This window comes from Saccopteryx leptura, chromosome 6 (genome assembly GCF_036850995.1).
Source record: "Saccopteryx leptura isolate mSacLep1 chromosome 6, mSacLep1_pri_phased_curated, whole genome shotgun sequence".
NCBI lineage: Eukaryota > Metazoa > Chordata > Mammalia > Chiroptera > Emballonuridae > Saccopteryx > Saccopteryx leptura.
In genome coordinates this window covers 149,977,436-149,994,117 of record NC_089508.1, presented here as the reverse complement: position 1 = coordinate 149,994,117, position 16,682 = coordinate 149,977,436, and the positions used below count along the sequence as shown (strand labels likewise).

The window sequence follows — 16,682 nt, the reverse complement described above, 5'->3', positions numbered from 1 at the left end:
GTGACATCAATAAATCAGGGTACATATATTCAAAGAAAACATTTCCAGGCTATCTTGTCATTTAGTTCTGTTGCATACCCATCACCCAAAGAGAGATCGTCCTCCGTCACCCTCTATCCAGTTTTCTTTGTACCTCTCCCCCTCTCCCTCCCCCTCTCCATCATTCCCTCCCCCCACCCCCCGTAACCACCCCACTCCTGTCCATGTCTCTTAGTCTCTTTTATATGTCCCACCAATGTAGGGAATCCTGCAGTTCTTGTTTTTTTCTAATTCACTTATTTCACTCCACATACTGTTATCAAGATTCCACCATTCTGCTGTAAGTGATCCGATGTCATCATTTCTTCTAGCTGAATAGTATACCATGGTGTATATGTGCCCCATCTTCTTTATCCAGTCTTCTATTTTTTTTTTTACAGTGATTAAAAGCCTTTAAGCAAACTCTTGGCCAATACAGCAAGAATCCATAAAAGAGTAGTGTCCTTAACATGTTCACCAAGTCCAAGTTGGCCCCATCACCATGCCAAATCCCTGAAAAATGCAACCCAACCACAGTTCAGTCTGTTAGGAGCTGTCACAAGGAGCAGGAGTCCAGAAAAGTCCACATCCAGGAAAAGTCCTCATGGCACTGGAATTGTTGTCACCATTCTATACTTTGCAGCTCATGTCCAAGTCCCAATGATCGCTGCTTCTAGCTGGTAATGATTCAGGTAGACTGGAAAAACCATTTGCAGCATACGTGGATATGGAGCTTCTGTTCTCCTCTGCCTGGAGAGAAGAGACCAGGTTGCTCTTCCCTAGAGCTCTGCGACTGTGGCATGGTAAATAGAACCTTGGGATACACTAAGCTGGGTAGCAAAGGTAGATTCATAATAGAAGTTGGCAAAAGGGGGAAAGAGAGCTCTAAATTAGGAGTAGGTCCCAGCCTGAAATATGAGTGGGACATTGAGGTAGGAGAAATAAAGGAAACACTATATATTAAGCAAAGCAGCAGAAAATAGGACTATCAACACCCACAACAGAGATCTTTAAGGGAAGAATAAAAAACCTGACTATTCAGGCAAAACATAGTTAAGTGGCCCTTGTGCAAATGAGATCAGTTTACCTGCTTCTTCGAAGAAATACCCTAGGCTCGTCCACAGTGTCATAGATGGGGCCGACGGCCCTGGGCACCTTCAGCCTTCAGTGGCAAACCCGAGCTTTGTGGGCAAGGTTAGGTCATAGGTGGCTGGAGCAGGGCTGGAAGAGACTGAACCCTCCTTTAGAGGAGCGAGGGGGAAGGCTAACTTCCAGTGTCCCTGTTTCCTCACAGCAGAGGCATGTAAGCCTGGCAGGCTTTAGCTCAATGACCTTCCTTTCTACTATTGAATCAGGACCCAGATGGCATCCTATGAGACCCCTTTGGGGCATTGGAGCCTTTAAGGGTGTATCCTAAAAGCTGGTAGTTCCCCTGATCTCTATTGGGCTTTTTCTGCCTCTAGGTATCTTAAAAGCCATGCTCAGAAGATCTTGCTGAGGGGTTTGAGGATCCCCATCCGACTATATAAATATTATTCATATATCTGGAGCTATTTGGAAAAAGACAAAACGGTGTTATAAATTGGATCTAGTAAAGAAGGTAGTAGTTGGCAGGCAATAAAGATTTGGTGTCTCCTGTTCATCAGCATTCAAAAGAAATGTAATTGTTTTTTAAGTAAAAAGTATGATATGGTAGACCCATAGGAGTTCCAGGATATGACTACCCCCTTTAAAAATTTTTTTTAATTCACCTTAAAATGTTTGCTGAGTACACTTTAATACCTTAACTTTAAAGATTGTAAGTAAGTCATTGGTATTTTAATCGGTATTGCATTGAATTTATAAATTGCTTTGGGTAATATAGACATTTTAATGATGTTTGTTCTTCCTAACCATGAGCACGGTATATGCCTCCATTTATTCGTATCTTCCCTGATTTCTTTTATCAATGTTTTATAATTTTCCGAGTACAAGTCTTTAATCTCCTTGGTTAGATTTATTCCTAGGTACTTTATTTTTTTGGTTGCAATGGTAAAGGGGATTGTTCCCTTGATTTCTCTTTCTGACAGTTCATTATTAGTGTATAAAAATGCCTCTGATTTCTGAGTATTGATTTTATATCCTGCCACCTTGCCGAATTCATTTATCAGGTCTAGTAGTTTTTTGACTGAGACTTTAGGGTTTTCTATATACAATATCATATCATCTGCAAATAATGATAGTTTTACTTCTTCTTTTCCAGTTCGGATGCCTTTTATTTCTTTTTCTTGTCTGACTGCTGTGGCTAGGACTTCCAGAACTATGTTGAATAAGCGTGGTGAAAGGGGGCACCCCTGCCTTGTTCCTGATCTTAAGGTGATTGCTTTTAATTTTTGCCCATTGAGTATGATGTTGGCTGTGGGTTTGTCATAGATGGCCTTTATCATGTTGATGTATGTTCCCTGTATTCCCACTTTGCTGAGAGTTTTGATCATGAATGGGTGCTGGATTTTATCAAATGCTTTTTCTGCATCTATTGAAATTATCATGTGGTTTTTCTCCTTTCTTTTGTTTATGTGATGAATCACATTGATTGATTTGCGAATATTGTACCAGCCTTGCCTCCCAAGAATAAATCCCACTTGATCATGGTGTATGATTTTTTTCATATATTGCTGGATCCGGTTTGCTAATATTTTGTTGAGGATTTTTGCATCTAAGTTCATCAGGGATATTGGCCTATAATTTTCTTTCTTTGTGTTGTCTTTGCCTGGTTTTGGAATCAGAATTATGCTCGCCTCATAAAAGGAGCTTGGAAGTCTTCCTTCCTCTTGAATTTTTTGAAATAGCTTGAGAAGGATAGGAGTTAGTTCTTCTTTGAATATTTGGTAGAATTCACTTGTGAAGCCATCAGGCCCAGGACTTTTCTTTTTTGGGAGTTTTTTGATAGCTGTTTCAATCTCATTTGTTGTAATTGGTCTGTTTAGGTTTTCTGATTCTTCCAGATTGATTTTTGGAAGATTATATGATTCAAGGAATTTGTCCATTTCATCTAGGTTGTCTAGTTTTTTGGCGTACAGGTCTTCATAGTATTTTCTTACAATATTTTGTATTTCTGTTGTGTCAGTTGTTATTTCTCCACTCTCGTTTCTAATTTTATTTATTTGAGTCCTCTCTCTTTTTTTCTTGGTGAGTCTCGTTAAAGGTTCATTGATCTTGTTTACCTTTTCAAAGAACCAGCTCCTGGTTTCATTGATCCTCTGTATTGTTTCTTTAGCCTCTGTGTCATTTATATCTGCTCTGATCTTTATTATTTCCTTCCTTCTACTAGCTCTGGGCTTTACTTGCTGTTCTTTTTCTAGTTCTTTTAGATGCAGGGTTAAGTTGTTTATTTGAGCTTTTTCTAGCTTCTTGAGGTATGCCTGTAATGCTATAAACTTCCCTCTCAGGACTGCTTTTGCTGTGTCCCATAAATTTTGAGTTGATGTATGCTCATTATCGTTTGTTTCTAGGAATTTTTTAATTTCTTTTTTTATCTCAATGTTAACCCATTCGTTATTTAATAACGTGCTATTTAGTTTCCAAGTGTTTGAATGTTTTTCAGTTTTTCTATTGTGGTTGATTTCTAGTTTAATGCCATTGTGATCAGAGAAAGTGCTTGATATGATTTCAATCTTCTTAAATTTGTTGAGACCACTTTTGTGCCCTTACATGTGGTCTATTCTAGAGAATGTACCATGAGCACTTGAAAAGAATGTATATTCTGCTGTTTTAGGGTGAAAGGTTCTGAAGATATCTATTAAATCGAGTTGATCTAATATGTCCTTTAAGTCTGCTGTTTCTTTGTTGATTTTCTTTCTTGAGGATCTATCTTATGATGTTAATGGGGTATTGAAATCTCCTACTATTATAGTATTGCTATTGATCTCGCCCTTTAAGTCCATCAAAGTCTGCTTTATATATTTAGGTGCTCGTATATTAGGTGCGTAGATATTTATAATGGTTATATCTTCATTTTGGATTTCTCCCTTTATCATTATGTAGTGACCTTCTTTATCTGTAACTATGGTCTTGGTTTTAAAGTCCATTTTATCTGATATAAGTATTGCTACCCCAGCTTTTTTTTCATTTCCATTTGCGTGAAATATTTTTTTCCATCCTTTTATCTTCAGTTTGTGTGCATCTTTTGATTTAAGGTGTGTCTACTGTACACAGCATATGTATGGGTCCTGTTTTCTTATCCACGCAGCTACCCTCTGTCTCTTGATCGTATCATTTAATCCATTAACATTTAAGGTTATTACTGATATGTAATTGTTTATTGCCATTTTTTTTCTTTGAAACTGTATTCCTCTTTTGCTATATTCTTTTTTTCCTTTGATCTGTTTACAACAGGTCCCTTAGCATTTCTTGCAGCCTTGGTTTGATTGCAGTGAATTCCTTGAGTTTTTTTTTTTTTTTTTTCTGTAAAGCTTTTTATTTCTCCTTGAATTTTAAATGATAGCCTTGCTGGGTAAAGTAGTCTTGGTTGTAGGGTCTTGTTCTGCATTACTTTGAATTTTTCTTGCCATTCCGTTCTGGCCTCAAATGTTTCTGTTGAGAAGTCAGAAGTCATCCTTATGGGGGCTCCTTTGTAGGTGATAGTCTTTTTTTCTCTAGCAGCTTTTAATATTTTCTCTTTATCATTTAGCTTTGGTATTTTAATTATGATGTGTCTTGGTGTTGGTTTCTTTGGGTTTCTCCTTAATGAAGTTCTCTGTGCTTCCTGAACATGTGTGATGTTTTCCTGCCTTAATTGGGGGAAGTTTTCTGCTATAATATGTTTGAACAAAGTCTCTATCCCTTGTTCTTTCTCTTCTTCTTCAGGAACCCCTATGATGCGGATGTTATTTCTCTTCATGTTGTCACAGAGCTCTCTTAGAGTTTCCTCAGACTTTTTGAGTCTCTTTTCTTTTTTCTGCTCTTCTTCCGTGCCTTTATTTATTGTGTCCTCTAACTCACTGATTCAATTCTCTGCTTCATCCATCCTGCTTTTAATTCCTTCCATTGTATTCTTTATTTCAGATATTGTGTTTGTCATTTCTGACTGATTCTTTTTTATTATTTCAATGTCTTTTTTTATATTTGTTATCTCTTTATTTAGGTTTTTGTAATGGCCATCTATGGTTGTTCTGATATCTTTGAGCATCCTAACAATCATTATTTTAAACTCTGCATCTGGTAATTTGGTTATATCTGATTCACTTAGGTCCTTTTCTGGGGATTTCTCTTGGTTTATTCATGTTGTATTTCTCTGCCTCCGCATTTTCTTTTCACGGGAGTGGCTGTGATCACGCGCTCAGGTGCACAAGCGCTGATGGCCTTGGCCTTTGCCCCGCCTCCATGTGTGATGTTATGCTTGGTCCTGAGGGCACTGGCAAACACCTTTGCTCAGCTGCAGGTCTCTGCCAGTTTCCAGGCTTTCGCCCTGCCCTTGCAGGAGGAGCCCACTCGAGGAACAGCTGCTAGCCTTGGCTCTACCGCTGGGCAGGACTGCGTGCCCAAGCTCAGCTCACTAGCGGAACTCCGCCTCTTCTGGGCTTTTGACTCCACCCCCGTGGGAGGAGCCAGCTACCAAGTCAGACCACAAGCCTGAGTTGCATGGGCGGGGCAAGGCTGTGCTCCTCTGCCCTTGCTCAGGGGCTGGTCTCCACCCTTTCCGGGGTTCCCACCCTTCTCCTGCAGGCTGGATTACAGGCTGCCGGCAGCTGAGCTTGACTGCTTTTGCATGCCCCCTTCTTCCCAGCCAGGCAAGATTGAGCTCACACCTGAGCCCAGTGGTGGCCAGCTGGCTTCCACACCTGCCAGCAGAACTGTGATTTTGTCTCCTACTGCCGCCTGCCCTCTGGTGTGCCCTCAGCAGCGTGGGTGGGGGTGCTGCAGCTCGGACCCTAAGACTCACTACTGTAGACCCAAAAGCTCCCTTTTTCTATGCGACTCTGCTCTGAGTGCCGCAGGGGAGCTTGTTTGGCTGCTCTCCTGCTTCCCTTTGCTGATATTGCTGTTTCTGGAGGAAATATTCACTTCAGCTTTGGGGAGTGACTCGTCCCAGGGGTTAGGGTGGCTATCTCCCAAAATGTTTCTCCCTGTGCCTCCTTGATTACACTCTCTTCCTGTTACTCTGGTCCTCTCCTCTCTCCCCCCGTCCCCAAGAGCCCCAGGTGAGTGGTTGTGAGAGAGATGTTCTGCACCGTCCCTTTAAGACGGATCCTGGGTCTGAGAAATCAGCCTCTTTCTCACAAAAAGTATCCTGACTTGTTTCCAGCTAAATAGTGTCCGTACACCTCTTCTGGGCTCTGGGGCTGCAGGCTGCGGCTTTGTTCCTGGGGCTCAGGACCCTTTCCCCTCTGCTAAGCTCACTTCCCGCCATGCGAGTCTCTCCCTGCTGCTGTTCGCTCCAGGGAGCTGGGCAGCCCTCTCCGCATTTCCGCCTTTCCTACCAGTCTCGGTGTGGCTTCTTCAGTGTTCCTTGGTTGAAGAGTCCTCTTAGTTTAGTCCAAAGTTGGTTTTTCCAGATGCTAGTTCTTAAAATTAGTTTGTAATCCACTTTGGTTCTGGGAGGTAGATGTTGGTACGTCCGCCTACTCCAGCGCCATCTTGTCTCTCACAAATACATCACTTTAATTCTTCAAACCCAGCTCATGTAATGGTATAAATAATGATTATTAGTTTACACTTTTCTGTTGTAGCTAATGTTGCACAATCACCTGTATTTTATTCGAAGAAATGTAAAGATATATAAATATATTAGACAGACTTTCTGTTTTGTGTATAAGTCTCATTACTATAAATAAGCCATATACTATTTTAATCATAAGTTCAATATTAAAAGTACCTAAAGCGCCCTGGCTGGTTGGCTCAGTGGTAGAGCGTCGGCCTGGCGTGTAGAAGTCCCGGGTTCGATTCCCAGCCAGGGCACACAGGAGAAGTGCCCATCTGCTTCTCCACCCCTCCCCCTCTCCTTCTTCTCTGTCTCTCTCTTCCCCTCCTGCAGCCGAGGCTCCATTGGAGCAAAGATGGCCCGGGCACTGGGGATGGCTCCTTGGCCTCTGCCCCAGGCACTAGAGTGGCTCTGATCACGGCAGAGCGAAGCCCCAGAGGGGCAGAGCATCACCCCCTGGTGGGCAGAGCGTCGCCCCCTGGTGGGCGTGCCGGGTGGGTTCCAGTTGGGCGCATGCGGGAGTCTGTCTGACTGTCTCTCCCCATTTCTAGCTTCAGAAAAATACAAAAATAATAATAATAATAAAATAAAAAAATAAAAATATCTACCTAAAGCACATTTTTTCAAATAATTTCTGTTCTATTGAAAGAGCTTCCTCAAAAATTATTGATTTAATCTGAAAACTGTGATACCTTCCCCTTATTAGTTGTTACGCCCTTGATTTCAGCATGTTATTTGCACGGGGCTGTGGTGCAAGGTAGAAGGTGAGAAAGAGTGCAGAACCAAACTTGACCCCCCGATGGACGGGACTGATTGTGACACTGGTAAGGTAAGTCAACGGTGGTGCCTGAAGGTAGCAGGATATCAAATAACATTTAAGAGACTTGCCTCTTACATATGTATCCATCTTAACACTACTTTTATATATATACTTTCAGTATATATATAAAAGTTTCAGCAGTTCACCTACTTTCAATATTAACTTTTATATATTTTTAAATTCATGGTTGTTTTGTTAATATTGATGCAATTATTTTATATTGTTGATTATGAGAATACTGAGTTGGAAATATACATATTACCTTGCCAACAAATTAATTCATATTGTTTTACTATTTAAATCAAGAAGAAGTAAAGCAATCACCAATAATAGCATACATGATAAAACATCTCCGAACCGGCAAATAATTTCAGGTATAAAATATTGTCTCAGGAGAGCTACTGAGTATAATTTTTTTCTTGTTATTTCAAGCATCATAAATAAAATATTCTAATTGACATTTTGGAGATTAGTAAATATTTGGCTGTATAAATTGTTTAATATGTTTTATAAGACTATAGGAATTTATTAGTAGATATTTCCAAATCAAAATAATTGTGAATGAAAATTTTCTTTTTTTTTTTTTAAGTGAGAAAGAGGGAAAGAGAGACAGACAGACAGGAAGGAGAGAGATGAGAAGCATCAATTCTTTGTTGTGGCACCTTAGTTGTTCATTGATTGCTTTCTCATATGTGCTTTGACCAGGGGGCTCCAGCAGAGCAAGTGACCCTATGCTCAAGCCAGCAACCTTGGGCTCAAGCCAGTGACCTTGGTTTTCAAGTCAGCAACCTTTGGGCTCAAGTCAGCAATGATGGGGTCATATCTATAATCACAGCTCAGGTCAGTGACCCTGTGCTCAAGCAGGTGAGCCCATACTCAAGCCTGCAACCTCGGGGTTTCAAAGCTGGGTCCTCAGCATCCCAGGCTGATATATCTACTGCGCTACCACCTGGGCAGATGAAAATTTAATTTTTTTTTTGAAGAAAATGAAGGGGGTAGTTCCCACATAAACTTATAACTATGGTAAATTTAATCAAAAGATAACAGCTCAATAGTTTACATAGTTTTAAAATTCTTATTCTATGAAGGAAAAGTGGAACAGTTATCACTAGTCTAGATGGAAGCTCAGAAACATTGCCTCGGAGAAACAAGAATTTTTTATTACATTTGAACAGAAACAACATAAAGATTACTTGGAGTAAATTCTTAGTGAAAAAAAGTTAAGTTATGTAGAGTGCTAATTTTAAAACACATTGATTTGAAAAACCAGCAGGATGAAAATCTAGTAATTCCACTACTAAAATTTTGTTCTAAGGAAAACTTGTAAACATGTACAAAGGTAGGTAAGTGGGTATGTACGCATACAAACACACAGATACAGATGATTATGTACATGCAGTTTGCAATGGTGAGAAATGGGGGAACAAACATATTTGCCAGGAGAAAAATCGTTCCAAGGTAGCTGTGGGAAGAATGCAGTAGATATATACATATACTGACTTGGAAACACCTGCAAGGCATGGTAGTGAAGATGTAGCCACAGCAGAAAAGCTGATTCTTGATGATACCACTTGAGATTTAAGAAAAAAACAACTGTATACAGAAGTGAATATATGTATATATCACATACTGGATATAGTTAAATATATATATAATCCTTTGAAAATACAAATTGCAAATTGTAATTAGTAGTTAACTCTTGGGAGAGAGTGGAATTGACAGATGGGAGCAGAGCAACGAAAGGTGAGGAGAATGTGACTTTTCTCCAGACATTTCTTGATTGTTTGCAATCAGCATGTAGTCATTACTTCTATTATTTCTTTAATTAAAACCAGAAAAAATATACACATTAAGTCCCAAATATCTTTTAATTTTATTTATTGATTGATTTTAGAGAGAAAGGGGGCAGATAGATAGATAGATAGATAGATAGATAGATAGATAGATAGATAGATAGATAGATATTGATTTGTTGTTCCACTTATTTATGTACATTTACTGGTTGATTTTTGTATGTGACTGGGGATCGAACCTGCAACCTTGACGTATTGGGACAATGCTCTAACCGACTGAGCTACCCAGGAAGGGCCAGTCCAACATATCTCTTAAAAGACTAGAAATGTTTTATCACTAGTTACAATCAGTAAGATAATGGTTCCTTGAGAGGGAACTTCTGTGAACTATCAGTCAGTTGTTCACATACTGTGCCAAATGTTTTTTTATGAGCTTATATGGAGAGTCAAAATTTGGATTTGTTTATTTTTAAAATTATATACAAAAGTACAATAATGTATGTATATGTGGCAAGCCTATGGTATTGTACTAAGCAATGTATTGCTTGAATCATAAAACTATACCACCAATACTTTTCATTATCCCTGATACAGGAAAGCACTAATAAACCAAGATAACCAAATATTTTGCCATATTTCTCCAAACATCACACAACCCATTCTCCTTAGTTATTCTTTAGCAATATAAAAGCTCTCTCTTTATATAATCTGCTGTCTAAATAGTTTTCTACTATTATTTTTCTTAGGATATTTATGAGAATAATTTGCATTCTGAAAGTCTTTAAAATAAATTTATTCTATCAACTCAACAGAAGTAAAATGTTTAATTTCCCTCTAATTGTGCTAACGGTATTTTTTTAGTGGTGCTGCTGCAATGCTTTGTGTATTGAAATAACTAATGAACTTCTCAGTTCCTCAGGCCATGTGGGCTTCTTCACATACCCATCTGTTCCAGCTGTTGTAGGAACCATCATGAAAATAGCTTCCAATACTCTGCAGTGAGTGCTGCAACCTTGCACTAAACACTGCTAGCTTGATACATTGCAGACCAACACACAATGCTGGAAATTTTGTCATGTACACTCCAGTGATGTTATTTGAGCAGTATAACTAGTTTACCTACAAGTATATAATTAACTTGAGAAGGTGCCTACAGAATTTTATGATTCAAAATGGTTGTGAATATAGGGATATACCTACTATTTACACACAGTATTTTCCAAGTTAAAAGCATTCTGTTTTCTTTTTTTCTCTCTTAAATTATATTACCATTTGAGTTTACATTTTTATTGAACAGAGGTTAAAAAGTTGATAAATTATTTGGTAAAAACCAAGAAACATGTTTCTTACTTATAATATTTGGAACTGGGGGAGGGGAAAGAAAAGTATTATACCAACTTATTAAATTGTAGACTATTTTGAAGGATTCTATGTAATATATTTTAGTTGTTTCCTTTTTAAATTGAGACTTGAAATTACTATTGTCCTTTATTGAAAAATGAAGACTGTAATATTCTTACAGTAAAAATTTTCATATGTACAAAGTTTATTGACTTTTTTCTTCCCCTTTTCTTATCCAACAATATATGTATAAGAAAGTTTGATTAGAAAATAACATTTCCTTTGACATCTTTATGGGACTCTGCCCATCAGGTGTTTTTATGAACTTCCTATATATAGCTGCATAGAAATTTGAGACAATAGAAAGATAGTCAATTTTTTAGGTCATGTACCATCCCAGAAATAGTCTATATTACATATTCTGTTAACATTTTCATAAATAAAACTGATTTAGTAGATATGACAAATTTTGATTAAGACCAGGTGTAATTTTTTGAGGCTGAAAAATACAAATGAAACAAAATGTGCTTCTAAAAATGGATGAACAATATTATTAGGATCATTTTATATTCAAACTCAGTAGAATATATTGTATAATAATTTAAAGAAAACATTTAATGCTCACTTCAATATTGAAGCACAACATCACCTAGAACAGTGGTCTCCAACCTTTTCTGGGCCACGGACCGGTTTAATGTCAGAAAATATTTTCACAGACTGGCCTTTAGGGTGGGATTGATAAATGTATCACATGACTGAGACAAGTGTCAAGAGTGAATCTTAGACAGATGTAACAGAGGGATTCTGGTCATTTTTTAAAAATAAAACATCATTCAGAATTAAATATAAATAAAATGGAAATAATGTAAGTTATTTATTGTTTCTCTGCGGACCGGTGCCAAATAGGCCATGGACTGGTACTAGTCCGCAGCCCGGGGGTTGGGGACCACTGACCTAGAAGACACAAAAGCAGTTCTACGCTGTTTCCTCCAGAGTTATGCTTATCAGCAAGGTGATGAACTTTAAACATTGTTTTCTGTAAACATCACTGATTTGTGTATACAAATTTGGCTTGTATATCTGTTCCCATACTCTTCACCTGACAGATTTGGTCTAGATGAAATGGTGTGTAAGTCTAGTTTCTGGTCTTTCCCAGAGTATTTTTAGCCAGCTGTGAACTCTTGCCCAACCTGTTAATGTCAGCTTGCTGTGAAATGGATAAGGAACTATGACATCCACTCTGGGAAAAATAAACACCTTTCAAGTAGGCCTAAACAATTTGCCCAATTGAATTTTGACAGCTTTCACTTTGGATTTTCTTTTTTTCATGAATGGCATAATATCGTTTAATTCTTAAATTTGCAAGTTGTTTAAACATTTTCACAGAGCCTGTTTTTTTCTCTCTTTTGAAATTTTCAGACTGAACCTTTATACAAAACTTCAGTTTGTTTAATGACAGACTCAGCACATCAGTCCTTCTGAATTATTTACTTTTTTAAGCCTAGATTGAAACTTTCCTGAATCTAAAAGAGCTTAACTCTAAAATTTGACATGATTAGAGAAAATCTGGGGGAACTAATTATTTTATTGCCTAGAAAAGCATTAACTGGGCTCAAACAAAACTATGTAGCGTAGTTTCTAAGTTTTCTCATCTAAAAGCAGTATTTAACAACATATTCTCAAAATAAATCTTAAAAAACTCAGATCAGTGAAGATCAGAATAAACAGAATTTTGATTAGGCTTCTGGAAACTCACTAATAACATTAATATAATAATACATGTAATTTATACTTGTGATAGTTAACCTGTATGAAATCTTTAGGATGGGCTGTGCATGGTAGTTAGCACTCCATTCAACCCCTGCAAGAAGTCTATTACAGAAACTTGATTATCATTCTCATTTTGAAATGGAAAAACTGAGCATCAGCGTGTTCCTTAATTATCTCGAAAGTTCTTATAAATCCTGTGGCACTTAGTGCAGAACTCTGTGCAGGACTGGAAAGATCGGCTTGCTCAATCCCCGTCACTACACAATCATTCGTCTAAATTTTCTTAATCTTTTACTTATTATTCTCAACATGATTTTGTCCGATTAGTTCTTACTTTGAACATGTTTGCCATGACACCACATATGAGATTTTCCATGAAGAAGGAGAAATTGTAACATGCTGTCTACCCAGCTTGGCGGCCATTCCTCCAAGTCGACCAGCCTCTTTCACACGTGTGTTTACAGTTCATGCAGAAGTAGATACAGAGAAGGAGCACACTCCTTTCTTTCCTTTCAGTTAGTTACCTGTCTCAGTGAATATACACCAAGGAAGTTATAGAAAAATTGAAATGAAATGACAGAATTTCAGAGTCTAATTGCCCAAGTTTTTCAAATAAGCAGCTTTCAGAAGAAAACTTGTTATAATGTTAAGGCTTGAATTTGATGGGAATTTTCAGGGGGAAAAAAAGGATAAAAAGCATAAAGGAAAGTGTTGAAATTTAATAATATTTATTGTTATTTGTAAGGAGAGTACCCTGAATCATTTACATTTCAAATCAAAATTGCTAAATTTGTTAAATTCTACTTCCCTCTAGTTATAGGACTTTGATGTCTTATTTTATGTTTTTATATATGGCTCTCTGGGTTTTTTTGTTTGTTACCTTTAAGTTGTTATGATTTTAGTGTGTTAGTTTCCTTTCCTGACCAGTGCAGTCCCACACTTCCTGCCCACCCTGTCCCTGTCACAAGTACTGAGTTCTCAGGGCTATGGTACAAATATCTGTGTGCAGTTTTCAAGACAAGACTATTTGATATGACATGAGAACTGGGAGAACTGGACCATTTTATTACCATGACAATAGGAAGTGCCAATTTATGGGTGGTCTTTTTAATTACACATGTTGGGGATTCTAGTAGACCCAATTTAATCACAATTCCAGTGACTCTGTAGGCCAGTGAATGATTTTCCGTTGTGCCCTGATCTGTTCACCTAAGACATAACTTTTGGAATAGTGGTGTAAGGCTGGAGAGTGTACCAGCAGGACCTCAGCACCAGGGCGTGTGGCCGGCGAGTGGAGCACGTGGAGCCCCTGCAGCCGAACCTGCAGTGCTGGGATCAGCAGTCGGGAGCGCGCATGTCCTGGGTAAATGCAACATTCCTGGATTGGGGGAGGGCAATTTTCTCTTCAGTTCTGAAATACAAAGCTTTTACTGATAAACCAGGTCAGAAAGCAAATGATGCCCCTCAAACCCTACTCCACTTTGGGAAACTGACAAGTCCCTCAATTTATTTTATATAAAAACTCCCTTTAAAAAACTCACTTATATGTGAAACCTAAAGAGCAAGATAAAGGAACAAACAAAAGAGAAACAGACTCATAGATGCAGAGATCAGACTGATGGTTACCAGTGGGTGGGGTTGGGGAAAATGAGTGATAAAGATGAAGGGATTCCTAGCGTGCGGAGGACCCGGGTTCGATTCCCGGCCAGGGCACACAGGAGAAGCGCCCATTTGCTTCTCCACCCCTCTGCCGCGCTTTCCTCTCTGTCTCTTTCTTCCCCTCCCACAGCCAAGGCTCCATTGGAGCAAAGATGGCCCGGGCGCTGGGGATGGCTCTGTGGCCTCTGCCCCAGGCGCTAGAGTGGCTCTGGTCGCAACATGGCGACGCCCAGGATGGGCAGAACATCGCCCCCTGGTGGGCAGAGCGTCGCCCCCTGGTGGGCGTGCCGGGTGGATCCCGGTCGGGCGCATGTGGGAGTCTGTCTGACTGTCTCTCCCTGTTTCCAGCTTCAGAAAAAAAAAAAAAAAAAGATGAAGGGATTAAGAAGTACAAATGGGCAGTCACAAAACAGTCATGGGGATGTAAAGTATAGCATAGGGAATATAGTCAATATTGTAATAATTATGTGCAGTGCCAGGTGAGGACTTAAAATATCAGAGGAACCACTTTGTAAAGTGTAAGATTGTCTAACCACCATCCTATACACCTGAAACTAATACAAAATAATATTGAATGTCAACTGTAATTGAAAAGTAAATTTTAAAAAAAGAATAAAATAAGATTTGTCCATCTTAGAACAAATTAGATATAAAACCCTCCACAGGGTGGTTTCTTAGTTGACTCAAATGAAGTGTGTTAAATAAGCAGGGAGATATGTATTAGAAAAAGTAAATCAACATTTAAAGGAATTGTGAGAAGAGCAGAAAGAGGATAGGACTTCAGAAGGGGAAGGCATGAGAACAAAATCCTTGTCAAAAGAAGCTAAGATGATAAAAAATAAAAATAGGCTAAGCACATGTATAGACAGGGAGCATGACAAGGTCCTTTGGCTCGACCCCGTCATTCCAGAGTGATCCCAGGCAAGTACATATGTGTGGAGGTAATTTCAGCTGTATGATTGAAATCTCAATGTGGGCTCAGTGGCCCAGTTCCTTCACAAGCAATTTTAAAGAATTTATATAAAAATGGTAGAATCATTCTTTTTTTTTTCCTTTTTTTCTTTTCCAAGTGAGAGGAGACATAGAGAGACAGACTCTCACATGCGCTCCAACTGGGATCCACCCAACAACCCGGTCTGGTGCCGATGCTCTGACCATTTGGGCCTATGTTCTCAACTGAGCTATTTTTAGCATCTGAGGCAGGAGCTCCATGGAGTCTATCCTCAGTGCCCAGAGCCAATGCACTGGAATCATCCGAGCCATGGTTATGGGAACAAAAGAGAGAGAAGGGGAAGGGGAAGGTGTAGAGAAGCAAATAGTTGCTTCTCCTGTGTGCCCTGATGGGACTCAAACCTGAGATATGTACATGCCAGGCCAATGCTCTACCACTGAGCCAATCAACCAGGGTCTTCTTAATAATCCTTAGAAACAAACTCCTTGATGGGAACTGTAGGCTTTCTATTTTGCCCCAGTCTCTGCCCTTTTCTCTTTAATTTTCAGGGCAAGTTGGTTTTTATTTCTCATGTATTTGAAAGTTAAATTGATCAAGGATTGGAAAAAAATACATAGGTTTTAAAAAAATTAACATTAATTTCCTGCCATTATTAATCATTTAATAAGTACACATTTTCAAAAGTGCATTTAATATAAAGGAGAATACATTATTACTATAATGCCTTTTAACTTTTTTAATGAGTAGTTAACCAAAATCAAAAGATAAAATTGATTATTTGTACTATCTTTTCTAGGCTAGATTCTGAAGCAAGGGATTGTAATGGTCCCAGAAAACAGTACAGAGTATGTGAGAATCCACCTTGTCCTGCAGGTTTGCCTGGATTCAGGGACTGGCAATGTCAGGCCTATAGTGTTAGAACTTCGTACTCAAAGCATGTACCTCAGTGGCAAGCTGTCCTGGATGAAGGTATGACCAACCAGATCACCGTGTCTAGGTGTGCAAAGTATTTTACAACAGTAGTAAATGCCATCTTTCAGATTCTAGGTATTTCAGAGCTCTATTTTGCTTCTACTGACATAAAACAACCACAAGCACTGGCTAAAATTATATATTTAAAAATATATAGATATTACTACACACCTAATAAATCAACTAAAATAAAAGAGTGATGGTCCCAAATGCTGGCAAGGATGCAGAGACAATGCGTCTGTAATACTTTGCTGGCAGGCGTGTATAACGGTGCACACACCATTCTGGGAAAAAGCGTGGCAGTTTCTTAAATAAAGATATACTAATCATATAATTTAGAAAATGCATTTATCCCAGAAAAATGGAATTTTACAATCATAAAATATTCTGTACACACATGTTTATAGCAGCTTTATTTTCAATAGCCCAAAACTGGGAACAACCAAAAAGGTTCTAAATAGTTGTAGTTAAACAAACTTAGGTACATCCAGACCACAGGACATTAAGCAGCAATAAAAGAAGCAAACTACTGATATGTACAATAGCTTTTTTTTATTTCAGAGCAATTTGCTGAATGAAAAAAGCCATCTCAAAGAGTCTCCATACTGTATGATTCGATTTATGTAACATTCTTGAAATGATCAGCTAGAGAGATGGGAGACACATAGGTCAGCGGTT

The 16,682-nt window shown here is 38.6% G+C and overlaps 1 protein-coding gene across 1 annotated transcript in view; it reads left to right on the top strand.

The window, feature by feature from the left end:
* Window positions 1-16,682, top strand: part of ADAMTS19 (ADAM metallopeptidase with thrombospondin type 1 motif 19) — a 446,085-nt gene that overhangs the window by 315,475 nt on the left and 113,928 nt on the right. Inside the window, exons 11-13 of the mRNA XM_066341625.1 lie at window positions 7,425-7,526; window positions 13,654-13,784; window positions 15,829-16,001. Coding sequence (XP_066197722.1) covers window positions 7,425-7,526; window positions 13,654-13,784; window positions 15,829-16,001 — 406 coding nt within the window. The remainder of the gene's footprint in view (window positions 1-7,424; window positions 7,527-13,653; window positions 13,785-15,828; window positions 16,002-16,682) is intronic.